Source organism: Drosophila innubila, assembly GCF_004354385.1.
Source record: "Drosophila innubila isolate TH190305 chromosome 2R unlocalized genomic scaffold, UK_Dinn_1.0 1_C_2R, whole genome shotgun sequence".
NCBI lineage: Eukaryota > Metazoa > Arthropoda > Insecta > Diptera > Drosophilidae > Drosophila > Drosophila innubila.
Window position 1 is genome coordinate 24,900,201 of NW_022995374.1, and position 21,110 is coordinate 24,921,310.

The window sequence follows — 21,110 nt, forward strand, 5'->3', positions numbered from 1 at the left end:
CCTCATTATTTCTATATTGTGGGGACCATGTATATGAGCAATATTCCTGAATAGGACGTACGAGTGATACATAAAGAAGCTTAGTAGTAAAGGGATCATTAAATTCCTTCGACCAGCGCTTTATGAATCCCAAAACGCCTTTAGCAGCATTAGTCATATGGGAAATATGTAAGTTGTATTTTAGTTTAGAATAAAAAAAACACCTAAATCTTTAACTGTATGCATACGTTGTGATGGAACATTATTTATCGTATAGGTTCCAAGATATGGCTTGGAACGACTGTAAGTTATAAAAATGCACTTAGAGCAATTCAAAGGAAGATAATTAGCCAAGCACCATAGTTGCATGGAGTTTAGGTCGTTTTGAAATAGACTAAGTTGAGAATTATCATTAAATGAAAGAAACAATTTTACATCATCAGCATACATAAGTATGCGAGAGTTTAATAAAATGGATGGAAGGTCGATAATAAAGAGAGTGAAGAATAGGGGCCCAAGATGACTTCTTGGGGTATACCCCGGAAGTTACATAGACAGGTTTACATAGTGTAGATCTGATTAGAACTTTTTGCGTTCTATCATTCAAGTATAAAGAAATCCAGGATAGAAGAGGGGAAGAAAATCCAATACCACTGAGTAAAAAAAGTAAAAGATCATGATTTACAGAGTCAAATGCCTTATTGAAGTCGGTAAAAATTACGTCAGTTTGCTTTTTCCTGTGGAACGCATGATTAATAAGACATGAAAATTTCAACAGGTTGGTCGAAGTAGACCGACTCTTAATAAACCCATGTTGAGAAGAAGAAACTACAGAATTACAAATTACAAAGTTGCTGAAACAATTTTCTCAAAAAGTTTAGGGATGGCAGATAACTTTGCAATACCTCTATAATTAGATATATTGGACTTACCACCTTTTTTATGTAAAGGGATAATAAAGGAGTCTTTCCAAAGATTTGGAAATAATCCAGTGGGAATTGAATGATTATAAAGATTAAGTGAAGGTTGCAGCAATGAGGTACTACATTCTCTCAATACACAACTTGAAATATTATCAGGTCCAGCTGAGTAAGAAAATTTTACAGAATTTATGGCAGATAGTAGGGAAGATTCTGAGATGATGGGACAAAAAATAATATAAGAGGAGCATATATCATATGGATAAGAAGTGTTAGTGGTAGGTATAGATGAATATGTGGATTGGAAAAAAAAATAGCAAATAATTCACCATCTGCTGAGTCGCTACCTGCATTTTAATAGCTAGAGTTAACAAAAGAATAAAATTATTTAGGGCTATGAGTAAAATGACTTTAAAAGCGATCAATGTTTGCCGCATAACACTGAGAATGGAGAAGAGAAAAGTTAGATTTATTATTTAAAAAGATCAAGACTAGAACCAGACTTCTTAAATTTTATAAAACATTTTTAATTAATATTTTTAAGGTTTGAGAGTCTGGCTGTACTTCATGGAGGCTTAGAAGAATTAAAAGATCGAAAAGAGCTGGGTATACATACGTTAAGTATTAAATAGAAGGATCTTAGAGCGTTATCAATGCTAACTGCATTGTCGAGCGAAGACCAATCAGCTGCAAAGATCAGTTTGTTAAGCAAGGTATAATTAACTTTGCGAAAGCAACGACGAGGCTCAGTGGGAATAGGTGTGAGTGAGGTAAAAGACTTGGGTACATAGAGAGAGAGATTTCTAAGGACGGGTAATAAGGATCTTCAGGCACACAAGCAACTATTTCAACATCCGACAAAGAATTAAGGAGCAGGACTTCAGAGTGAAGAGTAGTTTTGACAGAATTTAAGACACCCCCGCCTCGAGACTGTCGATCTTTCTATGCATCATAAAATTGTTTGACAAAATTTCGCAGTCAGAAATGGTAGAATTTAACCAAGTCTCAGAAAAAGCTACAATTTCAGACTCAAAAGAAGTACAACACAGGTTTTGTTGGAGCTTGGAAAGAAGGCCCCTAACATTCTGGTATTGGATATTATTATTTATTATCACTGCGGACGGTAGTTGGCGCTAGTGACGAAAGCAGCACGAAGGGTGCGAAAGGCGACTAGCAATATATACATCTAACATAGAAAATTTAATACAACTGTCCGATAAGATCGATTGTATACAGATCGACTGGTATAGTCATCACTTACAAATTTGCATACTAACACTTACGCTAACTCACCTGGTTCATGAGATAAGGGGGAGTTAATGGGAGAGTCAAAATTTAAATGATTGCAGCCGTTAGGGTCTTTTGTTAAATAAATACGCGTCGATTGATACCTCGATAACCCAAATCTGAAAACGAGTTCAAAAGATAATTAAATTTAAATTTTTAGTGTCCTTTTCAAAATGGGATGAAAAGTCAGTTTGTCAGTTTGACTGTATTAATAATAACTTATTAATAATAAGCTTAGATATTATGATGGGGATTTATTGAACTTCGAAATTCTAAAAATGTTTGTTCCACGACTTTTTGAAAACGCAAAACTGAATAGTTTTCAATCCATTTGTCATATATATATATATCGTTGGAAAGGTATGTTTGAGGACTTTTAGGCGTACCTTTAAACTTTTTTCTAAAGTACTTAGGTAAAATTTCACAGGTAAAATAAGGTATTTTAGCTTATGCTTACACAGAAAAAAAAGACCAACTTCTAAAATCAAGAACATTCGTCTGAAATATTTTGTTCTTAAAATAAGATTATTTTAGGACCAAATTACTAAAACTGAGATTATTAATCTAAAAAGTCTTAAGCTCTTAATATATGAATAAAGATCTTAAATTGTTAGGCAAGAATAAATAGGTACTATTTCGTCTCAAAGAAATGGTGGCACCGTGGCGCTTTAGTTGGAGAGACCGCTTCAGTTGTGAAGCAGTTGGCGTCGGTTCGAATCCCACTCGTAACAAATTAAAATAACACTTAAAAACTTACTAAAACAGAATAAAGTATAAATAAATTAAAATTTAAAAATAAAATAAAATATAAATATAAAAAATAATTTTTATTCATTTTATTTTATGATTTTAATTTTAAGAACATTTATTCTTAAAATAAGATCTTGGTCTTATTTAAATTGTTCTTAAAATCAAGATGTGTTCTCTTTATTAAAGAATTTTATGTTCTCGACGCATTTTTTAGACCAAAAATCTTAGTTCTGAGACCAAAATCTTGATTTTAGAACATTTTTTTTATCAGTGTATGTTTTTATGTTAGCTTAAGTATGTTCTAAAACGTAAAATGGGTGCCATAGGAAAAATCGGTCAGAAATCAGAAAATTAAAAAAAACTTTCTTGATTTTAGACCCCGTACTCAAAAAACGTACAGGGGTCTATTGAGTTTGTTTTAGGGAATATGTGCGTAAAACGCAGAAGGAGGCGTGGCACACCCTAAAAAGTATATATTTTCTTGAACAGCATCAATAGCCGAGTCGATATAGCAATGTCTGTCTGTCTGTCCGTCTGTATGAACACCTAGATCTCAGAGACTATAAGAACTAGAGACACCAAACTTGGTATGTAGGTTCCTCTATATTGCAAGCAGATCAAGTTAGTTTCAGAACGGCCACGCCCACTTTACAGCCTAAAAATCGACATAGAAAATTTTATATCGAAACTATAAGAACAATTTAAAAGCTAGTGACACCAAACTTGGTATGTAGATTCCCCTTTATTGCAGGCAGATCAAGCTTGTTTCTTTTTTAGATCGGACCACTATATCTTACAGTGCCCATATGAACAATCGGTCAAAAATCTAGTTTTAGTATGAAAAACTTTTTTGTTTTTTGAGATTTCATAACCAAACTTATAGAATATGCATTTAAGTTAGTCTTATACGTTCTTACCGAAGTTGGTTCAAATCGGACCACTATATCATAAGCTGTCATAGGACCGATCGGGCGAAAATCAAGTCTTAGTATGAAAAACTTTTTTGTTTTTTTTTTTAAGTATTGTAACCAAACTGATACAATATGTATCTAACTTGATTTTATATATCCTGACCAAAGTTGGTTTAAGTCGGACCCCTATATCATTAAGCTGTCACAGGACCGATCGGCTGAAAATCAAGTCTTAGAATGAAAAACTTTTGGTTTTATGGGATATCGTAAACAAACTGACAGAATATGCTTTTAAGTTTGTTTTATACATCCTTACCAGTTGAAATCGGTTTACTATATCAAATAGTTGCCATTAAAGCAAGAAGTCGAAAATGTTATACAGCGCTCTGCAAAGGCCTCAAGTGAGCAGAATATTTTTTTAATATTTAGCAGTCTTAGCTTTTTCCATAGTAAGTACGGGGTCTCCGACAGTCGAGAATTCTCGACTGTAGCTCCGTCCATCTAGTTTAAGATATCACAATCTGACAGAATATGCATTAAAGTTGGTCTTATGCCTCCCGGTCGAAATTTATGCAAATCGGATGACCACATTATATAGCTCTCATTGCCGATCGACTTATAAATGCCTGAGCACAGGGTATCCTGCTTTGATGTAATTGTGAATTGATTTTTAAATTTGGTGTAAGCATTAAAATTACCTTCTTTTGAAGTATCAATGTTAGAAATAAGTGAAATTTTAAAAAATTATGATGTCTTCAAAGACGAAAGTATTTCCATCCTCCAAAATTTCTGATATTCAATTTTTGTGACGAACAACATTCAATTTAATATATAAATTTATAACAAAATATATAAATAAAAAAAAAAACATGTTGGTAAGGCTATAGTCGAGATCCCGACCATAGGATACCCGTTACTTATTTCAAATTATATAAAAGTACTTTAAAGAAATTAAATGAATCTTATAATAATAAAAAGTTCGGCAATTAATATTTTATATTAAATATACCTAAAGGATAATAATTAAAATATATCCCAATCAATATGGATTTTACCATTTGTTGTGGATGTAGTCTGGGTCTAACAGTGAAGTATAATCTTTAAAGTTTCACTAAGATATCAAATATCTTTTACCCAACAATTGAAATCTTCTAAAAAATAGTTTGTATGTTATAGTGATTTCCCTGCAAATAGCCATTTAAACTCTCTTTAGTACTTAAGTCAAGGTTGGTTTGTACTTATATCACTGCGGACGGCAGTTCGCTTTAGTGACGAAAGTATCACGAAGGGTGCGAAAGGCGAATAAACAATATTTACAGCTAAGTTGGAAAACTTTTTCTAACCAACCTGGGTCATGAGATACGGGGGTGTAAGTGGGAGGGGAAACATTTAAATGATTGCAGCTAATGGGGCTGTTGGGGTCTTTTGGTAAAATTTTTTATTTTTGAAAAATTCTACTTAAAAGTACGCGTTTTCGCTTTTTTTTAATTAATTTACATTTTTATTTAAAATTTTTCGAATTTTGTTCGTCACAAAATTGGATATAGAAATTTTGGGGCTAGAAATTGCTTTCGTCACTAGACTTTTACCTCGTGTAGAGGTTTTTTTTTGTTCTCTATCTCATATAGTCTCTAAGATCACACAGACGGACGGACGAACAGACACACTCGACTGTTGATGCGGATCAAGAATATATGTACTTTATAGGGTCGGAGATGCCTCCTTTATACCCTTTAACTTATTTTTTAAGTAACCGGTATAGTGACTAAGAAGCTCAACCTTTTTTGCGCATGGTGCAGAATATCATTTTTTTTTTTTAAATTTATATATTAAATAGAATATGGCTCGTCACAAAATTGGATAAGCTTGCGTCCCTAGACTTTTACCTCGTTGACGTATTTTTTGTTTTATTGAATGACCAGTATCCCCTATTAGTGCAGGACAGGGCTAGTTCAACTCCGCTGTTGATACTGATCTCAAATATATATACTTGATGGAATCTGCCATGCCTCCTTTTGCCTGCTACATACATTCTGCCAAACACATAATTCCTATTTTTCATAGCCACAGTTTATAAAAATATAAGAACAGTTTCAATGTTTACAAATATTTCATCACAGTTTCCAGCTAATCTTTAAGTTTCACTACGATAGAATAATAAACAAAAGTTATGCTACAGATTATTCTCCATAGTTCGAAGATTTGTTTGTTGAAAGACAACGTCCTTTAAATATCCTTTAATAACAAGTAATCAACGTTTGCGAGAAGAAAACAAAAACAAACGAACATTAAAAAAGAAACGGAACAAATGTTGAATGTGAGTGTGAGAGTATGCATAAGTATTTACAGTCTTATTTTTAGTACAAAATTCTACACTTAGGATATGACATTCCATTTTAGATTAGAATCCTCTTCCAATTTATCGTTGGCTGGTCCTAAAATGCATTTGCCAAAGTTCTTTGGTTCTTCCTTGAAATACTTGTCAATTACAGTGCGTAGTTCGTCGACTGTTACGGACAGGACACGGGATCGGTATTTGACAAACATCTCTTGGGAAACATCGTAAAGGAAGTAATCAATGCCAATGTTTCCAGGTGCAATTGGCGAGTCCAGCTGCTGCAACACACCCAGTTTAGCCTCGAAAAGTGTTTGCTGATCCAGTTTCTTGCTTTCGGCTTGCAACCACTCGTAAGTCTTGTCGAAGGCTTTCAGTGTCTTTGTTGAGTGCGGATCACGATAACTAAAGAAGCTAAAGATGCCATCAGAGCCAATCTTGGCGCCAGCGCCATAAGCTCCATTCTGCTCACGCACCACTGGCAAAAGATATTTGGCAGTTATGAGCTTGGCCAAGACCCGCAGAACTGGATGATCCTCATGCAAATATGGCACCGCGAAAAAGGTCTTTGCGCAGTAGTTGACGGGAATATTCATAACGTAGTGTTGAAGGCTGGGTTCAAGCATATTTAATTTGATATCACTCTTCATCTCACCGAGAACCGGCAACTTTTCCACGAACTTTGTGTACTTCTCCAATGCAGTAGATTGGTAAGCATCCGAGCTATTGATGGCAGCACGCATGTTGCTCTTGCTAAAGACCTTTGTTCCAATATTCTTTAACATGTCCCGAATGTTTTCAGTGCTATTCTGTTGAACGTACTTCTTCATAAAGTCTATATGATCGACTCCCGATAATAATGACTTCAACTGAGCAGCATCGGTTACCAAACCCGCGGAGCTTAACATGGCATACAAGTGGCCAGAACTGGCGATTCCTACGGATATATTGGAGATATAGTTCTCAATAAGCATCTTGAGACGACTTGTATCTTCCAGCTGAAAGTTAAGCAGCAACTCTTCGCTGAGACAGAACATGTCAGTAACATTTTTATCGAGGGCGTGCGTCGTCATCATCAATCCCAGGCGATATGTCTTGGCATCTTTCACATTCTCAACAAAATTCAGTTTAAAGTCGATACCCGCTGTCTTGGATAGAACCAGTTTGTCGAATTCGCGAAAGTCGTGGTTTGAGGTACCCATTTCGTTAATTACATTGCAGAATAGAGGCACGAGCATAACTTCCTCTCGACTCAGTCCTGTGATGTTGAATAAACACTTCAAGTATGTTATTTCATTGGTTGGCACCTTACACAGCTGCGTGGGCACATTTTGAATGGATTTCATTGTGATTTTGGGCAACTTTGGCGGTTCCTTGACATCGGTCAGCGATAGGCACGGCAAAATATCTGAACTTTCTGTGGACTTCTGAGAGGTCTCCAACTTGATGCCATTTTCATAAATCAGATCTAACTTTTTACTGTCGAGAGCGCTTACTTTTTGTTTAAGCATTTCAGCCTCGGCCTGCTTAAAGTTATCCTCGTACAACTCGTCTGGAGACATTGTGAGTGTGAGCTTATGAGTGTTGTTTGTAAAGTATTGCTTAACCTTCTCCTGAAGATAGTTTTTATTATCATTTAATCGCTGTCTCAGCGTTGCAATCATTTCCGAGACTCGCAGATTGGAGACAACGTCACCTTCATGATTCCACAGTGCTGTCGAGTTGAACAATAGAGCATTACCAAAATGAGGACTCTGATGTTTCAATGATAGTTCCAGATTGTGCAGAACGCTTTTAATGTGCTGCGACTCAAAACCTTCTTCGATAGTTTTGTGCACCGTCTGATCAAAGAGCTCGTTGAACTTTTTAAAGTCTTCAACCTTCAAGTCCTGTAAGCCCACTACGAAATATGTGTCCTTGCAGTCTGCTGAGAAACCCGTACTTTGGTTGTAGCCGCCGGAAAAATTGGGCTCTATCAAACTCTTATAGAAGGCTGAGTTGGGACCACGAATCATTACTTCGGATAGCACGTTCAGTTCAAAGCTCTCCTGTATATCGTTTATATCGCACATTAACAATCCAATTGCAATTTGGTTCTGTCGGTCAAAGCTGGCGCCCATGCAATCCAACCTACTCGGAATGTGGACATTACGAGGCTGTGACCAACGCTCCTGCGGGGGAATACAACTGTAGGCATTGTCAATACACTCATGGTGGGATAGGTATTCCTTATCGACAAAGGCAAGAGTTTTCTCCAGGTCAAAGGAGCCGTAGCAGAAGATGCGCGCATTACTTGGATGGTAGTATTTGCGATGGAACTCGACCAAATCCGTATGTGTTAGCTTGGGAATCTCCAGTGGGTTACCTCCCGAGACGTAGCCATACGTGTGACTTGGGAGCATATTGTTCAGCAAGTTTTGTGTGAAAACTTGGGAGTTTTCTGAGAAGGCTCCTTTCATTTCATTATAGACGACACCTTTTATTATGATTTCGGAGTCCCGGTTCTGCACATCCTTGTGCTCAAGACGCCAACCTTCTTGTAGAAAGTCCAAATGCGCCAAGTTTGGTCTGCGAATATAAAATTATAGAAAGTTGGCATTGGCAATAAGTTCACAGGTACTAACCTAAATACGGCATCCAAGTAAATCTTCTGCAGGTTTCTGAAGTCCACCTCGTTCATGGTTGAAAATGGATATAGTGTGTAATCTGGTCCAGTCATTGCATTCATAAAAGTTGCAACTGATCGATTAAGCATTTTGAAGAAGGGATCCCGAACTGGAAAGTTTTTTGAACCGCACAAGGCAAGGTGCTCCAATATGTGAGGTAGACCCGTAGAGTCAAATGGCGTAGTACGGAAATTTATGGAAAATACATTGTTGGTATCCTTGCGATCCAGATACCAAAACTCAGTACCCGTGCCAATATGTCGAAGACTACACGACATTAGCTCAAAGTCAGGGATATACTCGACACGCTCGCACTTGAACCCGTGATATATCTGACCCTCACTATATTTGTATTTACGATCTGTCATTATATGTGGCATTCTCTCACTCCCTTGGCTCGAAAGCTTGGGCTTCGGCTTGACAGCGCCCAGGACCTCCTCGCCTCTGAACGACTTCAAATTTCGACTGGTGAAATTGCTGTGCAGCACGCTGACTGGGCGCGGCACCGCCTTTAACCATTGTAACCGTGTTAGCATTTCTGTGAGTGCGAGTCTATAAATGATAAGTACACAATACAAGTTGCTGATGATATCCTGGTAAAAGCATCGGGCTACATGAATTAACAGCAACCAATATAAAACACGAGCCAAAACTTAGTTACATCAGCCGGCATTCATATATGCATGTACCATATGTATGTATGTATGCCTCGATAAATTTAGTTTATTCTAGACACAAACTGATTGAATTTCCATATACTAATAAGTTCTAATATGGAATTGGGTTCAATTGGTAGTCAGTTAATTATAAATATTTCCAAGACTTACCAGTTATTATTTATTTTGTCCGCGAATCTCTATTACACACTACTGTCTAGGGATGTCGAAATATCATCGATATATCGATAGATATTTTTTGGTGATGAAATATTTTTGGGAGATATTTTTTTCTGGCGATAATATCAATATCGATATTTGATATTATTTAGCGAAATTTTTAGCCGTTGGCTTTGCCGTCTTCACCAATTTTTTTTTATTGTGAAGCATGAAAGCAATATTATACTTTGTCAAAATGGATAACACTGCATCCAAGCGCAAATCGTGTAATAAAATATTAATATTAGTGGAAACACAACTAATATTAAGTGAAAACACGGCATATCGATATTATCGATATTTCTTAGTAAAATATATCAAATATAAATTAATATTTGTTATATCGAAATTTTTTTGATATTGATATTTTTACACTGTTGCCAACTATTAACTATTTTAAAGCTAGATCTGGCTATTTTTAGAGTTCGTTTGCTGGAATAATTTCAAAATTGCTATTAGCTGCAAATCTGGCTATTTCACATATATATTCAGCTATGTTTTGCTATTAATATTTTAAGTAAAACTTTATAAAACTGCCCAAAATAAGCAAATTAAGATGCTCCCCAGACAGAAACAGCTATTGTTCCCCCTAAAAACTTGCCAGCACTGGCGCGAAAGACTGCCACCCGGAACTTAAAAAAAAGGTACAATTCCGAAAATGGGTGCTCTTAATTTTTGTACCCATTTTAAATTTTTTTTATTTTTTTTTTTGCTAGAAATTTTTAAATTTTTGCATAATTTTTTTAGGATTTATATGATATAATTTTTTAGAATTAAATTTTCTAACTTCTCTTCCCGAAAGCTGACGAACATCAAACCTTCATTAAAATCTTTACCTTAATTTTGTTTAGTTTCAAATTTTAAGCTTTCATCAAATTATGAATTTATTTCAAAGTTAATGCATTTTGAAATTGCACTCACCCAACTTTAAATTTTCCGGTGTAGCCACACGCGACTAATAACGCGAACATAATACCAAAACAGTCTGGTAGAGAGTTCCTACTGAAGGCCATCCAGTAAAATTTTTCGATCTAGCAAGTACCATTTTAAGTAAATTGTCGAAAAAGGTAAACACATAAGTTTAAATTTTAAAGTTAGAATTTTCAGAATTTTTGTTCGAACTTTGTCGATTTTTTTAATATGTCATTAGAATTTCCAAACATTTTCACATATTTGTATCTAGTTTTTAATAAAGTGTTCAATAATTTTGTAAATTTGTTGCTTAATTTTAGCAAATCAAATAAAAATAAATTGACATTTAAATTGTTCTCCGGGATCCGTTATCTGGCCGCCTTTTTTATTGCAACGTGTGTCAGCTTTTGTATCCAAAAACAGAGTCACCGATAGTTTTGAAACGTGTGGCAGCCTTGGTTCCCAGAAAAAGTACGATATTGACTATCGTTATCTATAGGTTTGCAACAAAAATTCGTTAATATCGTTACAGTTCAAATATATTTTTTTACAGCTTACAATTTTAATTAATAATTACACAAGTGCAATTATAAATATGATAGGTTGTGGTAATCACATCAATGAATGTTTGGGTAATTGTCATTCTAAAAGGTTAGAAGTTCTAACGCGCTATAAAAACAAAAATCCGTGAAATTAAATCAATTGAGTGTGTCACAGCACGTCTCAACTTGGCGCGAAAAATTGTCCATCTATGATTAGATTTCGGGAGAAGTAATAACAGCCGTCACATACGTTTCTCTTATCTTCGTAATTGATTAATTTATTTATTCATTAATCTCTGTATTCTCAGAGTTTTTATTGCTAAAAATTTTTGTATACAAACGTAGAAAAATAAAATTGTGCTTTCGAAAATGGTTCACCCTTAGACTTTAGTAAGTAATAGCAGTAGTTAAGTGGATGCTTCTCGTTTAATGTTTCTATGATCAAATTCTATTGTTGTCAAATTTTATTTAATAATCTCACTTGAAAATATGATTTGCATAAACAAAATACAGCTAAAAGTATACAATAGATTTATGCATTTACAATATTAATTTATATTAAAATATTATCGTAGAGCATATTTTGTACGAGATATTTTTTTTTAAGTTATGATGTTATTTCAACACCTTCACTGGTTTCATTTTCTTCAATTTCCGGTCCTAAAATGCATTTTCCAAAGTGTTTTGGTTCCTCCTTAAAGTACTTTTCAATCACTGCTCGCACATCGTCCACAGTTACATTAAGCACTCGAGAGCGATATCTTGAATATATATCATAGGACGCGCCCAAGACAAAGTTATCCATGCCAATGTCTCCGGGTCCAGTTGGCCAGTCTAGGAGTTGCAGGACTCCCAGCTTAGCCTCGAAGAGTGCTTGTTGGTCAAGTTTATAGCTTTCGGATTGCAGCCACTCGTAAGTCTTATCAAATACCTCGATAGTATTTCTTGCGTGTGGGTCCCGATAACTGTAAAAGCTGAAGAGACCATCGAATCCTATCCTAGCACCTGCACCATAAGCTCCGTTCTGTTCACGCACCACAGGTAACAGGTACTTAGCAGTCAAGAACTTGGCCAAAACACGCAATACTGGATGATCTTCATGTACATACGGAACGGCCGAGAACGACTTGGCGCAGTAGCTCAGGGGTTTGTTCATTATGAAGTGTCGAGTCGAGGGTTCCAGCAAATGAAGTTCGGTATTATCAATCGACTTTTCGAGAGTTGGCAACTTGTTCAGGAATCTTTCGTAGTGCTCCAAGACAGTAGCTTGATGTGCAGCCGAGCTGTTAATGGCAACCCGCAAATTGTTCTTGCTGAAGACCATTGCGCCAATATTCCTTAACCTGTCTTGAATGTCCTCAATGCTATTTTGTTGAACATACTCCTTCATTAAGTCGATATGACAGACCCCAGCTAATTGGGATTTCAACTTGGCTGCATTTGTTACCAACCCTGAGGAATTCAGCATGGCAAACAAGTGCCCAGATGATCCAATTTTAAGTGACAGCTTAGAAATATAATTCTCAATAAGCATGCTGAGCCGACTTGTATTCTCGAACTTAAAATTGAGCATCAACTCTTCGCATAGTTCAAACATATCGGAAACATTCTTGTCGAGTGCGTGTGTCGTCATTATCAATCCCAGACGATATGACTTACCGTCCAACACATTCTCAACTACCTTGGTATCACAAGTAAATGTTGCCATTTTTGTAAGACGAAGTCTATCGAATTCTCGAAAGTCGTGATTAGAAGTGCCCATTTCACTAATCACATGACAAAATAAAGGTACTAGCATAGCATCATCTTGACTGAGTCCTGTGATATTAAAGAAGCAGTTGAAGTAGGTTATTCCGTTCGAGGACACCTTACAGAACTGCGTGGGAACATTTTGAACAGTTGTCTCTTCCATTTGGGGACACTTTATAGGGTCCTTTACATCATTTATTGATAGACACGGCAGCACTTCAATATTTTCTGGGCTCTTTTGTGCGACCTCCAACTTGATGCCATTCTCATATATATTATCATATTCCTCATCGCTGATTTCATTTAATTTCTGTAGGAGCAACTTTGCTTCAGATAGCTTCCGTTTGATCTCGCACATTTCGTCAGGAGACATTGTAAGTGTAAGCTTATGGGTATTATCTAAAAAGTACTTTTCAATTTTCTGCTGAAAATAGTTGGAGTTCTCCTTTAATCTTCCTCGCAGCGTTGCCAACATGTTCGAGTCTCGCAGACACGAGACAACGTCGCCCCCGTGATTCCACGGTATAGCCGTTTTATATAGAAGATGCTTGCCGAACATCTCGTTTTCATGCTTTAGAGACAACTCCAAATTGCAGAGAACGCTTTCAATATGCTCAGACTCAAAGCCTTCCTGGCTAGCTTTATGCACCGTCTGATCATAGAGATCATTGAACCTTTCGAAATCATCAATCCTAAGATCCCGCAAGCCTACAAAGAAAAACGTATCCTTGCAATTTGGTGTAAACCCTGCTCCCGTGATGTAGCCGCCAGAGAAGTTAGGCTCTATTAAACTCTTATAGAAGGCGGAGTTGGGGCCTCGAATCATCAGTTCTGATAGTACTTTGAGTTCAAAGCACTCCTGTATATCGGTTATATCGCACGTAAGCAATCCAATTGCAATTTGGTTCTGCCGGTCAATACTGGCACCCATGCAATCAAGTCTAGTCGGAACGTGGACAATACGAGGCTCTGACCAGCGTTCATGCGGGGAAACATAACTATAGGCATTGTCAATAAACTCATAGTGAGATAGGTATTCCTTATCGACAAAGGCAAGAGTTTTCTCCAGGTCAAAGGAGCCGTAGCAGAAGATGCGCGCATTACTTGGATGGTAGTATTTGCGATGAAACTCGACCAAATCCTTGTGCGTAAGCTTGGGAATCTCCAGGGGATCGCCTGCCGCTATGTGACCGTACGTGTGACTGGGAAGAATGTGATTAACCATCTTATGCTTAAATAATCGGGCGTTGTCTGAGAGGGCTCCTATCATTTCATTGTAGACGACACCTTTAAATACGATGTCAGAGTCGCGATTATGCAAATCCTCGTGCTCAAGACGCCATCCTTCTTGCAGAAAGTCTAGATGCAACAAGTTTGGCCTGCAACAGTATGAGTTAGATATGATTCTGGCGAATTACTCTGTACATATACAATACCTGAATACGGCATCCAAGTAAATCTTCTGCAAGTTTCTAAAATCCACTTCATTCATCGACGAAAATGGATATAGTGTGTAATCTGGTCCAGTCATTGCATTCATAAACGTTGCAACTGATCGATTAAGCATTTTGAAGAAGGGATCCCGAACTGGATAGTTTTTAGAGCCGCATAAAGTTATATGTTCTAGTATATGGGGTAGACCCGTTGAGTCGAACGGCGTAGTGCGGAAATTTATGGAAAATACATTATGGACATCATTCCTATCAAGATACCAGAACTCAGTTCCCGTGCCAAGATGTCGAAGGGTACACGACATAAGCCCATAATCGGGGATAGACTCGATACGTTCGCACTGAAATCCGTGATAAATTTTGCCTTCTTTGTATCTATAATTCTGGTCTTCTATTACATATGGCACATTTCTTCGGAGTTCCGTTTCTGGCTCCAGCTTGGCATTGTTCACAACTTTCTGAATAGGAACAGACTTGGAATTTTGGAATGGCGATTGGACGTGCAGAATCCTCTTCTTAAACGGGTGCTGCACAACTTTTAAATTTGGCAAACGCTTGAGCATTGTAAAACTATTAAGAAACGAGCACAATTTAGTGATATTACGTGAAAGCGACCAAAACTCATGGGAACTTACATGATAACACCGAAGAATTTAAGAAAATATATTTTAAAATTTTAGAAGTATATTTAATTCCTGACATATAACTCACAATGAGTATGAAAACCGAATTATATTTTCAAAATAAAATTTTTTATCAAATCAGCCACTTAACATATTTTTCATGTGTATTGAAAAACTTATATAGAGTGTTCATACCAAACTTGATGCTTATAACTGTTATTTTCTTAGAGATTAGTTCGGTGATGCTGATAAAGAATATATAGGTAAGTTAATGAACCCTCGACTAGGGTATGAAAACAAAAAAAAAAAAACAAATAAAATAAACGTCAGCAAAAAAGAAATATTAGGTTGGGGTAAAATAAATCCCTTTTTTATTTCATATTTTAAAAGTTAAAATATTTCGGCTTGGGCTGTTTAATTCAAGTCAAATACTATACAGGGGTAGACAAAGGTATTAACACTAAACTAAAGTTAAATCTACTCACTATTTTAACTTACTTCATGTACATTTTGGCAACAATGGAAAGGTCTTTAAAATTTCGTTTGAATAATACAAAGTTTCCTTAGCCCATTAAGTACCCATTGAAAATTTTTAATCTATGGATAGTCTACTTTTTTGACTTATTTCCTAGGGCTAAACCAAAAAATGTTTTGATGCAAAAAGTTACTCCAAACAATTTTAATAGTTGCTGCAAAAAATTTATTTCAAGAATATCTTCGCTTATATATATTATTTTTTTTTATTTGAAAATTGCTATGATAGTTTTAGCCACTATTTCCTCCTTTTCATACAAATTTTTTCTGAGATTATCCAATACAAAAATAATAATAAAAACATAAGCGAAGAGATCTTTAAAAAAATATTTTTGCTATGTCTATTGACATGACGGTCTGCTTCAGTTATCTCCACGGCTTTATCGGAATTATGTACCCGGCGCGGGGGACATCTTTAACGTCGAAATTCCCTGAATGGAATCATCGAAATCTTAATTGCGCATTATTAGCCGAGACACTATCGGGACCGTAAACATCGTTCACAATTTCAGTCGTCTTGCTTGCATTTTCGCCTTTATCAAAAAAAATTGTAAAATGTTCCGATTTTTTCTTTGTTGGTCTGCATGTTTAACAAAATGTATCTCTTGATAGAATAACCTATCCAAAAACGAACTAAAGTTTGCTTTAAAGGGGAATACTTTTCTGGGTGAGAAAGTTTTTAAACGGACGGACACATCTATCCAGGTAAAGGCTACATTGCCAACACTGATTTTATGCTACCTATGCACTGCTTTCGGGACGTTTTCACATTGTTGCATTTATTTCTATTCAAAATTTTTTGATTTGTGATTCTCTCTAAGAATGAGTTTTTAGCACAACAAGTTATTTCATTAAACCAATCAATTGTTTTATAAATAAAAATAAATAAACCTGTAGTTGCACAAGTTTAAAAATTTGCATATTCCCGTAATAGAAGTAGAAACAAAAACTTGTTCCCAATCAAATGTCGAGAAGTGTTTGAAAAGTCAGTTCATACATATGTAGTTTTGTATGTGTTTATGATTATTCTACATATATGTAAAAACTATACTATAAGGTGATTATTGCATGACGGATCTCAGAGAACCGTAATCTACATATTTTAGTCGAAAGCTGACGGTTGAGTGAATTTGACGTGTTATCCGCACATTTTGTGTATAGAACAAGTGATAATAATTGAGTTTCGGCTTTTCAATGTTATTTATTATTTTAATATTACTGGCTCTACTAGCCATTTATGCTTTAAGCCTTAGAAAAGACTATGAGCTATTGTCAATATGTCGACGTTTTAAAACCGTTGATGGTGGACCTTTGGAAAAGACGGTTGCCAAGGGAAAAGGAACGACTATTTTTGGCAATACTTTTGATACCATTGGGATGACCTCTGGTGAGAAGATGTAGTGCAAAATCTTTCGATTACAAAATAACTGTTTTGACCATTTCTATAGAACAATTGTTTTATTATTCTCGTGATTATGCTGCGGAACTGAAGCGAAGCTACATTCAATATGTTTTTGGATTTCCAATATACAACATTGTTGATGCCGACGATGCTGAGTTAGTGCTCAATGACAATAACTTGATTACCAAAGGTGATATGTATCGATTTCTACAACCATTTCTGAAATCGGGCTTGTTGACGAGCACAGGTATTCCACTAAGTTACATAACTACTACCATTTGTATTTCAACTATAAAACATCTGTTTGTTGTTGTTGCGATTTAATAGTGAACAATTATTTATTTTATGACTCATACATAACTATATCCTTTGCAGGTCAACACTGGCATGCCAGACGAAAACTACTGACACCGGCTTTTCATTTTAAAATACTGGAACAGTTCTTAGAGGTGTTTAAGTAAGTGATTAGAGCTATGGAATGTGCTATCATATTTATCTATTATTATATCTTTTGAACAGACAGGAAAGTGTAAAAGTGATAGACCTTCTACAAAAAATCTCGAATAATACTGTCGGACCTTGTGAGATTAATTTAAACGACGTAATACCGCGATTTACCCTCAACAGCATATGCGGTACTAAATACAGCTAGTACTATTTTTATTACTATTTATACATCCAAAACCACTACTACCACATATACTTTCATTACTATCAATACCTGATCAGCTTATTTAAATACTACTTTTATAACAACTCCTACTACCACCTCTACTTCCACTTCTACTTTTATTTCCAAAAAAGAACAATTAGAAATAAAATTATTTGGAGTTGAATTAGTCACTGCGGACGGCAGACCGCGCTAGTGACGAAACCAGCACAAATAGTGCGAAAGGCGACTAGCAATATATACAGCTAACAATTAAAATTTGCTACGAGTCCAATCAGATCGATTATATACCGATCGACTGGTTTAGTCCTAACTTACAAAATGGCATACTAAGACTTTTTCTAACTCACATGGGTCATGAGGTAAGGGGAGGTAAGTGGGAGGGGCAAAATTTAAATGATGGCAGCTAGTGGGGCTGTTGGGGCCTTTAGGTAAAATTTTATATTTTATAAAAATTCTAATCAAAAATACGAGTTGATTGATACCCCGATTAATCCAACAACTAGTTCAAAAGGTTATTAAATTTGAAATTTTTAGCGGATTTTTTAAAAATTAAATGAGAAGTCAGTTTGTTTGTTTTTCTGTTTGCATCAAAGCGCTAAAATACTAAAAATTGACACATGACATATTTATTAAATTTCAATAGGTTATAGTCAATAACATTCCGCAAATTTTTATATTTCCCACATATCTGCTTTCTCAAGATATTAACAAATAAGAAATTTGTATGTTCGTGGTAGCTCACCTTTTTTGCGCAAAGTGCAGAACGCTAATTTTCGTGTTAATTTTGTATAAATTTATATTTAAATTTAAAATTTTTATATTAAACTTTATTTTGTTCGTCACAAAATTGGATATCAGAAATTTTGGGACTGGAATATGGTTTCATCACTAGACTTTTACCTCGTGTAGAGATTTTGTTTTTGTGTGATATTGTAAGTTACAATTACTAATTCTACCTTTAATACTAATACTACCACACCTATTACTACTAATATTAATTTGACATCAAATTTTACTTTTACTACGAACTCGAATATTACTACACATATATTTATCTTTAATCCTTAATTAGAAACTGCCCTTGGCGTGAAACTGGACGATTGCTCCGATGGTGATGAATACAGAAATAACATCACAATAGCGGAGCACAGTTTTATAAAGCGTGTTATAAATCCTCTCATGTCCAGCGATGCCCTTTATAATCATTATGGTGATGGCCTTCAGGATATACCGACCCTCAAAAAATTACATTCATTCTCAAGCAGAATAATAGAAAAACGAAGACAGAACTTTAATGAGTATAATTTGAAGGAGTCAAACGATGTGGAATCAAGGTATGCATACTCCATCAATAGCGTATAGCTACATAAATATATTAACTCGTATATAAATTTTGATATTCTGCAAAGGGAATTGAATACTAAGCAACGTTATGCAATGCTGGACACAATGTTGATGGCGGAAAAGGAAGGCCTTATCGATCATGCTGGCATTTGCGAAGAAGTGGACACTTTTATGTTTGAGGGCTTTGATACGACATCTATGAATATCATACTCACGCTCGCCTATTTGGCCAATCATCCGCAAAAGCAGCAGCGATGCGTTGAGGAGATTACAGAGCTAATACCCAACACAGGTTAGTACAGATACTTCCAATCCTTTTACCAATTTTACTACTACTACTACTTGCAATACTACTACTACCACCTGTACTTTCATTATTACTATTTCTTTAAACTTTTATTACTATTACTTTACTTAAGTTTTTATATTACACTCACAATAATTTTATCTAACACTTTTTCTAAAATTTAATTCTCTAAACATCTATTGACGTTATGTGTAGAGCTTGAAATATGTTATGTAAATGTACACGTATGGGCAAGATTATTTCGTTTACTAAAATATGATCGAATGAAATTGTTTCAGACAATCTTAAGGAACTGGACAACCGTAGGCTGGCCCAACTGAAATATTTGGAATGCGTGATCAAGGAGACGCAGAGACTTTGCCCATCGGTGCCAGGCATTATGCGGGAGTGTCATGAGGATACGAAACTAGCGAACAATTTGCTTCTGCCAAATGGCACACAGATTATAGTGCATATATTCGATATACATCGCAATCCACGTTACTTTGATCAACCAAATGAATTCATCCCAGAACGATTCCTTCCTGAAAACTCGGATCACAGGCATCCCTTTGCCTTTATTCCCTTTAGCGCTGGTCGAAGAAATTGTATTGGCCAAAAGTTTGCTATGATGGAAGTGAAAACATTGTTGGTCTACATTCTTAGAAACTTTGAAATATTACCCGTCAGTAATCCGAAGGAATACAGATTCTTGGCTGGAATTTTAATTCGAACCAAATCTGAAGTGTTTATTAAGTTTGTGAAGCGCACCTAAAGCAAAGTTCAAAAATATATTCAAATTTGTCTGTTTATTCAATTCATTAAGCAATAAGCGATACATTCAAAAAAATACTTCTAAGTATTTATTGGGGTATTCATAAATGATAAGTAAGCATTTTGCAAGATCTATTTGAAGATATCTGAAATTAAATATTGATACGTATTACTTTCGAAATCCAATCCAAAAGTTTAAAGTTACAATCGTAGATTTCGCAATTGTTCTTATTAGATTTTTCGGCCAGCATAAAATCGAAAGCTTCGACTGAGTCCTTATTCAGCGTTGTGGAAGGACTGCAATAAAGGCTTAATTAAGTTCGGAATATCTGAAAACTAACCTGCAATAGCGAAAATACCTTAGCATCAAGTGCAGCAATTCATGAAATACATTAAAGTTCCTTGAAAATCGAATCGAACTTGCTTCGCAAATGGCTTGAAGCAGGCATTCATGTCCGTTATAGCCATAACTGCAAGTCCAACATCCAAAATGATGCACATACATACAAGTTCAATTAATTTATTAAAACTCACCCATTCAACATGTGCTCAATGTAAGCGTAAATTTGCCATCGCATCTCGGAGGGATTTTTTGCCATGTGACGAATTGTGATTCCGTCGCTGCCATCATTTAAGGACACTCTTGACGGCAGGTATTCCGGCAGATATGGGTTTTGTCGGTACACGCTGGCATTATACGGCAGAAAGAACTCGGATTTCAGTACATGACCGACGGTTAGGGATTCATATGACAGATCAGCCGGGATTCCAATGCCGGCGATGAACTGGGAATTCGTGGGAAGATGCTCCGTAATTTGCTAGAATTAAAATTATTTATTTTACCTGATGCCTAGTTGGGGATTGACGAGGAAAGATAAGAAAGCGTCTAGATCGAGTCCGGTGGTCTTTCAGCTGTGCAGATAAGACCAGGCACAGAGTTAACAAACAAACGTACCACACACTGCGATTCATGTTGACCAACTAAACGCGACTGACAAAAGATTCTCGAGTGCAACTGAATGAGTAAGTAGCTCCCAGCAATTAACAAACTGTTGTTAGAATTCCTATCAAAACCTATTTACTAAAGTGCAACGTTC

At 35.8% G+C, this 21,110-nt stretch overlaps 4 protein-coding genes across 4 annotated transcripts; 1 reads left to right on the forward strand and 3 right to left on the reverse strand.

Annotated features, from left to right (window-relative positions):
- Positions 1-6,027: 6,027 nt before the first annotated feature.
- Positions 6,028-9,723, reverse strand: LOC117783667 (presequence protease, mitochondrial-like). Its single transcript, XM_034621187.1, has 3 exons — positions 9,676-9,723; positions 8,807-9,400; positions 6,028-8,750 (listed from the first exon to the last, which is right to left on the reverse strand). The coding sequence occupies exons 2-3, from the start codon at positions 9,382-9,384 to the stop codon at positions 6,224-6,226; spliced, it is 3,105 nt and encodes a 1,034-aa protein (XP_034477078.1). The 5' UTR covers positions 9,385-9,400; positions 9,676-9,723; the 3' UTR covers positions 6,028-6,223.
- A 1,900-nt stretch (positions 9,724-11,623) lies between these two features.
- LOC117785386 (presequence protease, mitochondrial-like) lies at positions 11,624-15,028 on the reverse strand. Its single transcript, XM_034623354.1, has 3 exons — positions 15,013-15,028; positions 14,363-14,947; positions 11,624-14,305 (listed from the first exon to the last, which is right to left on the reverse strand). The coding sequence occupies exons 2-3, from the start codon at positions 14,938-14,940 to the stop codon at positions 11,785-11,787; spliced, it is 3,099 nt and encodes a 1,032-aa protein (XP_034479245.1). The 5' UTR covers positions 14,941-14,947; positions 15,013-15,028; the 3' UTR covers positions 11,624-11,784.
- Positions 15,029-16,672: 1,644 nt separating this feature from the next.
- On the forward strand, positions 16,673-20,056 carry LOC117785383 (cytochrome P450 4p1-like). Its single transcript, XM_034623350.1, has 7 exons — positions 16,673-16,921; positions 16,983-17,183; positions 17,312-17,393; positions 17,456-17,571; positions 18,682-18,943; positions 19,019-19,245; positions 19,539-20,056. Exons 1-7 carry the CDS (start codon positions 16,729-16,731, stop codon positions 20,012-20,014), a joined length of 1,557 nt encoding a protein of 518 aa, XP_034479241.1. The 5' UTR covers positions 16,673-16,728; the 3' UTR covers positions 20,015-20,056.
- Positions 20,057-20,165: 109 nt separating this feature from the next.
- LOC117783806 lies at positions 20,166-20,985 on the reverse strand. The gene is made up of 4 exons (XM_034621352.1): positions 20,857-20,985; positions 20,548-20,798; positions 20,373-20,483; positions 20,166-20,310 (listed from the first exon to the last, which is right to left on the reverse strand). The coding sequence occupies exons 1-4, from the start codon at positions 20,983-20,985 to the stop codon at positions 20,166-20,168; spliced, it is 636 nt and encodes a 211-aa protein (XP_034477243.1).
- Positions 20,986-21,110: the final 125 nt, after the last annotated feature.